Source organism: Mercenaria mercenaria, chromosome 4 (assembly GCF_021730395.1).
Source record: "Mercenaria mercenaria strain notata chromosome 4, MADL_Memer_1, whole genome shotgun sequence".
Classification (NCBI taxonomy): domain Eukaryota; kingdom Metazoa; phylum Mollusca; class Bivalvia; order Venerida; family Veneridae; genus Mercenaria; species Mercenaria mercenaria.
Genome location: NC_069364.1, coordinates 79,624,588 through 79,637,467, shown reverse-complemented (window position 1 = coordinate 79,637,467; position 12,880 = coordinate 79,624,588). Strand labels below are relative to the sequence as shown.

The 12,880-nt window shown below is 37.3% G+C and overlaps 1 protein-coding gene across 1 annotated transcript in view; it reads right to left on the bottom strand.

Moving 5' to 3' along the window:
- Nucleotides 1-1,154: 1,154 nt before the first annotated feature.
- LOC123552260 (inhibitor of Bruton tyrosine kinase-like) overlaps nucleotides 1,155-12,880 on the bottom strand; it is a 36,115-nt gene continuing 24,389 nt past the window's right edge. Inside the window, exons 23-24 of the mRNA XM_053541761.1 lie at nucleotides 8,471-8,735; nucleotides 1,155-7,962 (exon numbers count right to left, since the gene is read on the bottom strand). Coding sequence (XP_053397736.1) covers nucleotides 7,825-7,962; nucleotides 8,471-8,735 — 403 coding nt within the window. The 3' untranslated portion in view covers nucleotides 1,155-7,824. The remainder of the gene's footprint in view (nucleotides 7,963-8,470; nucleotides 8,736-12,880) is intronic.

Sequence of the window (12,880 nt, the reverse complement as noted above, 5' to 3'; positions counted from 1 at the left end):
CACAGTGACCCAGAACTGTAAAACGGTTTCCGGACGATAACTCAAGAACGCTTGGGCATAGGATCGTGAAAGTTGATAGGGAGGTTCTACATCACCAGCAGATGATCCCTATTGATTTTGAGATCAGTAGGTCAAAGGTCAAGGTCACAGTGACAAGGAACAGTAAAACAGTTTCTGGACGATATTTCAAGAACGCTTGGGCCTAGGATCAGGAAAATTGATAATGAGGTTGGTCATGAGGAGCAGATGACCCTATTGATCTTGGGGTCACTAGGTCGAAGTTCAAGGTCACTTTGGCCAGGAACAGTTGAATGGTTTCCGTACAATAACTAGAGAACGCTTGGGCCAAGAATCATGAAAGTTGATAGAGAGGTTAATCATGACCAGCAGATGACCCCTATTGATTTTGAGGTCAGTAGGAAAAAAGTTCAAAGGTACAGTGACCCCGAACCCTTAAACCATTTCCAGACGATTACTTGAGAACACTTCAGCCTAGTATCATGAAACTTGATACGGAGATTGGTCATGACAAGTAGATGACCCCTTTAGACTTTGAGGACAGTAGGCCAAAGGGCAAGGTCACACTGACACAGAACAATTAAGCCCTTTCTGGACAATTACTTGAGAACACTTGGGCCTAGGATCACGAAACCTAATAGGGAGGTTGATCATGACCAGCAGATGACCCCTGTTGATTTTGAGGTCAATAGGTCAAAGGTCAAGATCACATTGAACTGGAACAGTAGAACTTTTGTTTACAGTGAGCAAATAATTTTTGTTTCTTGTGCAATTACTGAATGCATCAAGGGGGGCATTTTGTGTTCTACGAGCTCTTGTTTGTCAGAAACTACTGGCCAAATTTCAAAATTATTTTGCTAAGAATTTAATAATTTCATCAAACTTGGTGAAGGTCACTCAAGAACATTGAATTCCTTTGGTAGAGAACTATCCAAAAAACATTCATGCCAAGACATTGTTTGAAGAAAAATGTGGAGGAACGTTTTTACAGTTGATTAACGGAAGTACCAACAACCATGAGTGATAGCTTACCCCAGCACTTTGTGCTCTTGTCAAGTTAAAAACAGGTAACATTTCATGAGCAAGTTAAGCGCTATCTAAAGATACTATTATATAAATCAAAAGAAACAACAGCACTATTTTGGTAACACTTTATTGAACAATTATTAGTGGAGAAAACATTACCCTACAATTTGGCAGTGATGGCACGGAGCTTCAATTAGAAGGTGGTCATTGCATGATAAATCTCCCCAAGCTCTCAACAAATGTGACAGCATCGTTCGCAGATGAAGAAAAAAATAATACTAAAGCTTGATGGCAATTTTAAACTATACAGTTGTAATATATACCAGCGAACAAACTTCTGAACCTTTTAAAAACCTGTAATTAATAAAAGTTGCTGTAACATACACATTGTGAACTAACACCAATATCTAAAATTGCCATACTATGTGTGATAGACTGAGGCCAAGGTGTCTTCAGCTTTTGATCTTGTACTGTCTTGTACTTCAATGTCACTGTGACCTTAACCTTTGACCACCTACATATGACCTTCAAATTTCATAGGATAATTGCCTGTGGTCAACAGATGCCTTTTGGGTTATCAGACCCATGGTCAAGGTGATACCGAAAAAAGATTTTTGAAAAACACCTGCATCCCTAAGTCATGACCTGTCGGAGGCAAGTGAGTAAATAATTTTGTATACTTTGAACTTGACCTTTAACCAAAAGAAGACTGACAGCAAAAGCATTCTAATAATATTTAGCAGAAACTGTTACCAGTCTAAGAGGTCACTGTGACCTTGACCTACTGATCCTAGAAACAATTTGGGTCATCTACTGACTACTTGCAAACATGTATGAAGACTTACTGCCAAGACCTTTAGTTATCACAGTTTTCAGTTGTGATGTTACTATGACTCGACCTTTGACCCTCAAAACAAATTTCATCTACTGACCACAGGCAGTCATCTATGAAGTTTGACAAATGAAAGCTAGAGCATTAGAAGAAACAGTTTTTAGTCTCAATGTCACTGTGTCTGTGACCTTTGACCTGACACAACAGTCAATCGATCAACAAAGCAATACCTTGAAAGTAGATCATAAAATGAAAATACCTAAACCAGAATTGTCCTATGTATGAGAATGCTGTAATACACTCTCCATCATGGAATGTAGGAATTTTTCAACAAAATGAATCATGGCTGTCTTGCCACAAATCAAAAGTCACCAAAACATAGACCTCACTTTTTACTCAATATTTTCTATTAATTTACAAACAAACCTGTTATTTTGTATATCTACCTTAAATATGCAAATTATTGCACATGCTTTCATTTAAACTATATGTTGGGTAAAAAGTTGAGATAGGTGATATTACAGACATGTTGCAGCCTTTCTAAGTCTCTAGCAAGTCATTTAAGGATGAAAATATCTCTGACAAGAAGGCAACTGTAAACAGGAAGCTGCACATGTCATTTAAAAGTATTTTGTGAAAGGGGTGGGGTGAAATACCAAATGCAGCTATTGGATGTATAAAGAAAAAGATTGATCTATGTTAAAATGAAAACAGGAAAGACCTGCAGATTTTACTTAAAGTCAAAGGTCAGGATTTAACACTAAGTGAAAACATGTTGATTTTTTTGTTGTTGAAATATTGGGGATTGGCACTGCTTAGAGCATGGGCAATAATCAGAATATTTACTGTATCTCAAGTCAGCTTGACCTTGAAGCCACCAAAAATGTTTATATCACAAACAAAAATAGATCCTTACACCTTACAAAATGCACAGTCCCAAAAACCAGTTCAAATGTTAAAGTATGTCTTATGGTAAATGCAAGTGACAACGGATGAAAAACAGCTAAATGGGTGATTCTTAATAAATATCAAACAGATAATGTATGGGACTTCATCATTTCAAACAAACAGTCTATAAACTACGTACAGCACTCTATCGTATTTGAATTTAATACTGACACGATTACATTTTCTTTGGCACATCATGAAACACAAGGTATTAAAAAAACGAAAAAGGTTACAAATTGTTAGAATAATATTTCAGATATTGAAAATTAGTATATGTTAACAAAGACACAAGTTAACATCAATTTTAAACATTTCTTGTACTTTTTAACTTTTTATAAGTATTTACTCAGGTTTCTTTGTTTTATTACATTTAGTTATATATCCAATGGCCAATTAAACTTACTAGTGTTCTTGTATTCTTCGCCAGTATCAACCTGTTTATAACAAGATGAAGTAGGTAAATAATTTTCCCACGTGGATCAGTGAAGGAAGACCGATGATCTTGGACACACTAACTGATAACCTTAAAAACACTGAATAATAACCTTGGACTCGCTGACAGATGACCATAGAATCACTGACCAATGATCTTAGAAATACTGACAGATGATCTAAGACACACACTGACCAATGGCTAAAGCTACAATGACCAACGATCATAGACATGCTGACTGTTAACCTTAGAAACACTGACCAATGACCTAATAAACAATGTTTTCAGTGAATTGTCAGGAAGAACAAACTCTTTTCCAAGGACTTGAATCTACAATGTCCATTTCATCAGTACTGGGCTCACAGAGTGGGCAAACAGATTTAGGATATCTCTCTGTTGCATACAAAGGTATCGGAAGCATTTAATCACATGTAGCACTTACAGAATCTTCACAGATTTAGGATATCTCTCTGTTGCATACAAAGGTATCGGAAGCACTTAATCACATGTAGCACTTATAGAAGCTTCACACTTATAACAGAAATGTATCACAATACAAAGAAAACATGATGATATTAAATTGTAAAAATTGATCACTTATTACACTTGTCCTGTTTATCATTTGGAAACTATCCATACTTAAATACAGATTTACTTCAGTAAAGGTAAAGCAAAAGATTTAGTAAAACGTAAAACAAAAAAAGTCAAAAATTAAAATGCTTATGTCTTTTGTATTGTAACAAACATCAATGTCAAAAAATATCATGGTAATATTTGTATTTATTTGTAATTGGTTTAAGTTTCTCTAAAGAATGTAGCACCAATACTTTACCAACTAATATTCATAGATATATATATATGAACAAGAGGGCCAAGATGGCCCTAGGTCGCTCACCTAAGAAACACTCCATAACAGTGTAAAACATGTTTGACCTAGTGATTTCATGGAAACAAATATTCTGACCAATTTTCATTAAGATTGGACCAAAAAATTGGTCTCTTGCGATAAAACAAGCATTTTCTTAGATATGACCTAGTTTTTGACCCTAGATGACCCATGTTCAAACTCGACCTAGATTTTATCAAGGCAATCATTCTGACCAAAATTCATGAAGATCAACTGAAAAATACAGCCTCTATCACATACAGAAGTTTTTTCTTTGATTTGACCAAGTGACCTAGTTTTTGACCTCAGATGACCCATATTCAAATTCGACCTAGATTTCATTAAGGCAATCAACCTGACCAAATTTCATAAATATCAACTGAAAAAAACAGTCTCTATCGCATACACAAGATTTTTCTTTACTTTGACCTAGTGACCTAGTTTTTGACCTCAGACAACCCATATTCAAAACCGACCTAGTTTTCATCAAGGCAATCACTCTGCCCAAATTTCATGAAGATCAATTGAAAAATACATCCTCTATTGCATACACAATGTTTTTCTTCGATTTGACCTAGTGACCTAGTTTTTGACCCCAGATGACCCATTTTCGAAATCAGCCTAGATTTTATCAAGGTAATCATTCTGGCTAAATTTCATGAAGATCAGTTGAAAAATACAGCCTCTATTTCATACACAAGGTTTTTCTTTGATTTGACCTAGTGACCTAGTTTTTGACCCCAGATGACCCATTTTCGAAATTGGTCTAAGTTTCATCAAGGCAATCATTTTGACCAAAATTCATGAAGATCAATTGAAAAATACAGCCTCTATCGCATACACAAGGTTTTTACGTGATATGACCTAGTGACCTAGTTTTTGACCCCAGATGACCCATTTTCGAACTCTGCCTAGATTTCATCAAGTTAATCATTCTGACCAAAATTCATGAAGATCAATTGAAAAATACCGCCTCTATCGCATACACAAGGTTTTTCTTTGATTTGACCTAGTGACCTAGTTTTTGACCCGAGATGACCCATTTTCGAACTCGGCCTAGATTTCATCAAGGCAATCATTCTGACCAAAATTCATGAAGATCAATTGAAAAATACAGCCTCTATCGCATACACAAGGTTTTTCTTTGATTTGACCTAGTGACCTAGTTTTTGACCCGAGATGACCCATTTTCGAACTCGGCCTAGATTTCATCAAGGTTATCATTCTGACCAATATTCATGAAGAAGATTTGAAAAATACAGCCTCTATCGCATACACAAGGTTTTTCTTTGATTTGACCTAGTGACCTAGTTTTTGACCCGAGATGACCCATTTTCGAACTCGGCCTAGATTTCATCAAGTTTATCATTCTGACCAATATTCATGAAGATTAATTGAAAAATACCACCTCTATCGCATACACAAGGTTTTTCTTTGATTTGACCTAGTGACCTAGTTTTTGACCCGAGATGACCCATTTTCGAAATCAGCCTAGATTTTATCAAGGTAATCATTCTGGCTAAATTTCATGAAGATCAGTTGAAAAATACAGCCTCTATTTCATACACAAGGTTTTTCTTTGATTTGACCTAGTGACCTAGTTTTTGACCCCAGATGACCCATTTTCGAAATTGGTCTAAATTTCATCAAGGCAATCATTTTGACCGAAATTCATGAAGATCAATTGAAAAATACAGCCTCTATCGCATACACAAGGTTTTTACGTGATATGACCTAGTTTTTGACCCCAGATGACCCATTTTCGAACTCTGCCTAGATTTCATCAAGTTAATCATTCTGACCAAAATTCATGAAGATCAATTGAAAAATACCGCCTCTATCGCATACACAATGTTTTTCTTTGATTTGACCTAGTGACCTAGTTTTTGACCAGAGATGACCCATTTTCGAACTCGGCCTAGATTTCATCAAGGCAATCATTCTGACCAAAATTCATGAAGATCAATTGAAAAATACAGCCTCTATCGCATACACAAGGTTTTTCTTTGATTTGACCTAGTGACCTAGTTTTTGACCCGAGATGACCCATTTTCGAACTCGGCCTAGATTTCATCAAGGTTATCATTCTGACCAATATTCATGAAGAAGATTTGAAAAATACAGCCTCTATCGCATACACAAGGTTTTTATTTGATTTGACCTAGTGACCTAGTTTTTGACCCGAGATGACCCATTTTCGAACTCGGCCTAGATTTCATCAAGGTTATCATTCTGACCAATATTCATGAAGATTAATTGAAAAATACCACCTCTATCGCATACACAAGGTTTTTCTTTGATTTGACCTAGTGACCTAGTTTTTGACCCGAGATGACCCATTTTCGAACTTGGCCTAGATTTCATCAAAGTTATCATTCTGACCAATATTCATGAAGATTAAATGAAAAATACAGCCTCTATCGCATACACAAGGTTTTTCTTTGATTTGACCTAGTGACCTAGTTTTTGACCCGAGATGACACATTTTCGAACTCGGCCTAGATTTCATCAAGGTTATCATTCTGACCAATATTCATAAAGATTAATTGAAAAATACAGCCTCTATCGCATACACAAGCTAAATGTTGACAGACGACGGACGACAGACGACGGACATCGAGCGATCAGAAAAACTCACCTGAGCATTGCTCAGGTGAGCTAAAAATAAGAAGGCAAGAGTCTGCAGTAAAGAATAATTTTGATTTCTTTATTTTTTTGTCTTATAATAATGTAATGTACAAGCCGCCATGTCTTTGTCTCGATGCTGAACTACTGTTGATGATGTGAAACTACAATGGTAGCTAATAATCAGCATTAATACTTAACTGAAATGCATTCGTAAACATTTGCATACTGTGAAATCATTTAACCTGTATCCTCCTAAGTCTTCAAAATGGACTGGTCCATCATTCAATTTTGGCAGCACTATATATTATTCAAAGGGGTGTTCATTGAAAATTTACTGACTGAATAGTGAATCAGACCATCTTTGTCTGCACTGGTCACAGAGGCAAAATCATTTGCTGCCAGCAGGTTAAAGGTTAATTTTGTTAAAACAAAAATTGTGTGGTTCTGACTAAATCAGCCATTTTGAGGAGATATGAATTCACAGATTTCAACTTCTGAACAAAAAATGAATGAGAATTTTGATGTTTCATTGGGATTGAATTATAAAATCCAAGTAATCTGTCCCCCACAAATTTCACTGTACATTATTTATAAAACATTGCATTCACTACATATTGTCAGCTCAATGGAAAAGGTGTGTAACTTCACTGACAGGCAAAGGCACTTACCCCAGTTCTGCATCGAGGTGACAAATGTAATTTGCTTATTTCATCCATTTTTTTATGAAATGTATTTGTTAAATTTACCACACTTTATCTGCTGTTAACTCACAAATATTTTAACTGTTCCACATGCAAAAAACATCAAGCTTTCTCAAACCAAACACTTCATTTCTGATTACATCATCCTTATATAAGTTCACAAAGTTTGTCCATTCTAATATCCAACAACATGTCCTTCATTCAATTTTAATATCCCGTAACATTATATTTCTCTAAAATGCTAGTCAAGTTTGCTAATGTATCTCATAGACAGACATGGGCTTGGAACTATTTTCTTTGCTCATGAAGACTGCACTTGACCTAGTTTCCAGACTGGAACTACTTCCTAAGCTCATGAAGACTGCACTCGATCACGTTTCCAGACTGGTGTAGCAGAGGCCTGCATGACACGCTCTACAGTGATATGTTCATCTACATTTTCTTCTGCGTTGTAAAACTTCAGTAAGTCTTGGATAGCCTGTTCTTCAATCTGCAAATATATAAAGTTTTTTCCACTGACATTCGGATTAATTCTTAAAGAACCATCAATATGAATTAGACAAAACTATCTTTTACAACTTTTTATCACCCAGTATCATGTAATATGTTAGCATCTACATAATCTAAATTAGGCTATTTAAAGAAAAAAACTTTATTTTTCTCGGTTAAATTGTAAATTCCTTAATGGCTTGTTAACATAATAGTTCCATTCTGTTATCATTTTATTCGTTAGATTTTTAGTCACACAGACAAAATTTAGGTTAAATAATAACTTTCAAGCTTTAATGATGGAGGAAGATCCCAGATGCCCTTTTGCCCATTTTTCATGCACATGCTAAATGACTTCCCAACCACAACTTGATCAAGGACTTGAGCCAAATAAATGCGTAACAAATGACACAAAGTCATAACCTTTAACTCGGAAACCTACTCTGGCATTAACTTAAACTTACCAACTTCCCCGCATGAACAAGACAGAAAGAGCTGCGCTACAATACCTGTATGAGATGTAGAGGTTTATTTGTTGTCTTTGTTAACACATCAGTTTTCTGTTGCTCATCCTTGACAATATCTGAAAACTTGAACACAGCCTCTGGTGGACTCTGGGCCAGGGCTGATGCCACCCATGATCCATCAGGGGACCTGGGACTTGCTGGTTCTACACCCCAGGGATTCTTTTGAGGGGCACTTTCAGTTGGCGTCGTCTTTGTTGGAACACTTACAGCTATTTTAGATGTCTTCTTACTCTGAGGAAGACCCCAACTGAAACAGAACAAAGAAAATTCTAGACATGGTAACTTCTCTGTCGTAACTTATATTTTGCTGATGAACACATGTCACAAGTAATTTGAGAAAAAAGAACCTATAAATGTCTAGAAATGTAAAATCACACAAAAGATATGGATTTCTAGAAAATTAACTCCTCTCCTCAAGTTAAATCCTCTCCTCAAGTTAAAACTATCCACCTTTTGCAGGGACAGTCTATGTACAACTGCTGAATCAGTAGGTTTTAGCTCTCTATATGTGGCTGGATCCAATCAGCCTTTAATGTACTATGTATATATTCTTAGGATACACCTTTTTTGTTTTAGCTGGGTTCACAGTCACACCAACACATTAAAGGTATTACAGTGAATTTTTAAGCTACTGATGTTCGAGGAAGACACCATGTACCCCCATACACTGTTCCAGGCATTGCAGGCACCTAAGTAGAATCACTAACCTTCTGTAAGCCAGCTGGGAGGCTTCCTCACATGAGGAATTATACACCCCAGGCTGGGTTTCAAACATCAATGAGGTGCAAGTGATTCTCGGTCAACAACCACTTGGCCACAGATTCCCCATGTTCTTAAGAAACTTAAAAGAGTCTGGCCATTACGAAAAAGATTACTTTAATGCAATAACAAGAGCACCGCCTACGGGTGCCATCGCTTGTCTGCAAGTACTGGTCAGTATGTAAGAAAAGTGTTATAGTTCAGACGTGCAAAAAGGGCCATAATTCAGATACAAGAGGACCATGATGGTCCTGAATCGCTCACCTCTTCCCACATGACCCAGTTTTGAGTATGACATCGTTTTTTCTATTATTTGACATAGTGACCTAGTTTTTGAGCTCATGTGACCCAGTTTTGAACCTGACCTAGATATCACCAAGATAAAAATTCTGACCAATTTTCATGAAGATCCATTGAAAAATATGGCCTCTAGAGAGGTCACAAGGTTTTTCTATTATTTGACCCATTGACCTAGTTTTCGAAGGTACGTGACCCTGTTTTGAACTTGACCTAGATATCATCAAGGTGAACATTCTCACTAATTTTCATGAAGATCTCATGAAAAATATGGCCTCTAGAGAGATCACAAGGTTTTTCTATTTTTATAACTACTGGCCTAGTTTTTGATCGCATGTGACCCAGTTTTGAAACTGACCTAGATATCGTCAAGGTGAACATTTTGACGAATTTTCATGAAGATCTATTGAAAAATATGGCCTCTAGAGAGGTCAAAAGATTTTTCTAATTTTAGACCTACTGACCTAGTTTTTAACCGCAGTTGACCCAGTTTCAAACTTGACCTAGATATCATCAAGATGAACATTCAGACCAACTTTCATACAGATCCCATGAAAAGTATGGCCTCTAGAGAGGTCCCAAGGTTTTTTTTATTATTTGATCTACTGACCTAGTTTTTGAAGGCACGTGACCCAGTTTCAAACTTGACCTAGATATCATCAAGGTGAACATTCTGACCAATTTTCATGAAGATCCATTCAAGGGTATGGCCTCTAGAGAGGTCACAAGGTTTTTCTATTTTAAGACCTACTGACCTAGTCTTTGATCTCAGTTGACCCAGTTTCAAACTTGACCTATATATCATCAAGATAAACATTCACACCAACTTTCATACATATCCCATGAAAAATATGGCCTCTAGAGAGGTCACAAGGTTTTTTCATTATTTGACCTACTGACCTATTTTTTGAAGGCACGTGACCCAGTTTCGAACTTGACCTAGATATCATCAAGATGAACATTCTGAGAAATTCTTATGAAGATCCATTCATAAGTATGGCCTCAAGAGAGGTCACAAGGTTTTTCTATTTTTAGACCTACTGACCTAGTTTTTGACCGCACGTGACCCAGTTTCGAACTTGACCTAGATATCATCAAGATGAACATTCAGACCACTTTTCATACAGGTCCCATGAAAAATATGGCCTTAAGAGAGGTCACAAGGTTTCTCTATTATTTGACCTACTGACCTAGTTTTTGAAGGCACGTGACCCAGTTTGGAACTTGACCTAGATATCATCAAGGTGAACATTCTGACCAATTTTCATTAAGATCTTGTGAAACATATGGCCTCTAGAGAGGTCACAAGGTTTTTCTATTTTTAGACCTACTGACCTAGTTTTTGACCGCACTTGACCCAGTTTCGAACTTGACCTAGATATCATCAAGGTGAACATTCTGACTAATTTTCATAAAGACCCTATGAAAAATGTGACCTCTAGAGTGGTCACAAGCAAGAGTTTACGCACGCACGGACAGACGGACGACGAACGCTGCGCGATCACAAAAGCTCACCTTGTCACTTTGTGACAGGTGAGCTAAAAATGCAATTAGAGTTATGGTTCCTGGCCTACATAGTCATATAATGATGATACACAAGTGTGCAAAGTTTCAAAGCTGTAGCTCTTATATTTTTTGATAAAAGGTGCATCTAAACAAAAAATTTAACCAAGAAACTCAAATTTTCTAAGTACAAAAAGGGCCATCATTTTGACAAAATGCAAATCAAGGTTATGGTTCTTTGCCTACTAAGTAATCTAATGATGACAAACAAGTGTGCAAAGTTTCAAAGCTGTAGCTCTTATGGTTTTTGAGCAAAACCTAAACAAACAAGAGCTCGTCGAACACGAAATGCCCCCCTTGATGCATTTAGTAATTGCACAAGCAACAGAAATTATATGCTCACTGTAAACAAAAGTTCTACCATTCTGGTTTAATCTGACCTTGACATTTAACCTATTGACACTAGGCCAAAGCGTTCTTGAGTTATTGCCTGGAAACCATTTTACTGTTCCTGGTCACTGTGACCTTGACCTTTGACATACTGACCTCAAAATCAATAGGGGTCATCTGCTGGTCATTACCAAGCTGCCTATCAACTTTCATGATCCTAGGCCCAAGTGTTCTTGAGTTATCATTCGGAAACCGTTTTACTATTCAGGGTCACTGTGACCTTGACCTTTGACATACAGACCTCAAAATCAATAGGGGTCATTTGCTGGTCATTACCAACCTCCCCATCAATTTTCATGATCCTAGGCCCAAGTGTTCTTGAGTTATCATCCGGAAACCGTTTTACTGTTCAGGGTCACTGTGACCTTGACCTTTCACATACTGACCTCAAAATCAATAGGGGTCATCTGCTGGTCATGGCCAACCTAACTATCAATTTTCCTGACACTAGGCCAAAGCGTTCTTGAGTTATTGCCTGGAAACCATTTTACTGTTCCTGGTCACTGTGACCTTGACCTTTGACATACTGACCTCAAAATCAATAGGGGTCACCTGCTGGTCATGACCAACCTGCCTATCAACTTTCGTGACCCTAGGCCTAAGCGTTCTTGAGTTATCATCCGGAAACTGTTTTACTGTTCAGGGTCACTGTGACCTTGACCTTTAACATACTGATCTTAAAATCAATAGGGGTCATCTGCTGGTCATTACCAACCTCCCCATCAATTTTCATGATCCTAGGCCCAAGTGTTCTTGAGTTATCATCCGGAAACCGTTTTACTGTTCAGGGTCACTGTGACCTTGACCTTTAACATACTGACCTCAAAATCAATAGGGGTCATCTGCTGGTCATTACCAACCTGCCTATCAACTTTCATGATCCTAGGCCCAAGTGTTCTTGAGTTATCATCCGGAAACCGTTCTACTATTCAGGGTCACTGTGACCTTGACCTTTGACATACAGACCTCAAAATCAATAGGGGTCGTCTGCTGGTCATTACCAACCTGCCTATCAACTTTCATGATCCTAGGCCCAAGTGTTCTTGAGTTATCATCCGGAAACCGTTTTACTGTTCAGGGTCACTGTGACCTTGACCTTTCACATACTGACCTCAAAATCAATAGGGGTCATCTACTGGTGGTGACCAACCTCCCTATCAACTTTCATGATCCTAGGCCCAAGCATTCTTGAGTTATCATCTGGAAACGGATAGGTCTACATTCCGACCGACCGACCGACATCTGCAAATCAATATACCCCTCCTTTTTCAAAGGGGGGCATAACAATTTAACCAACACCAACGATCAAGTGACGACAATACCTCATAGATTTTTTTCAAAAATCAGGCAAACTAAAAATGTATTTTGATTTACTTTTAAACG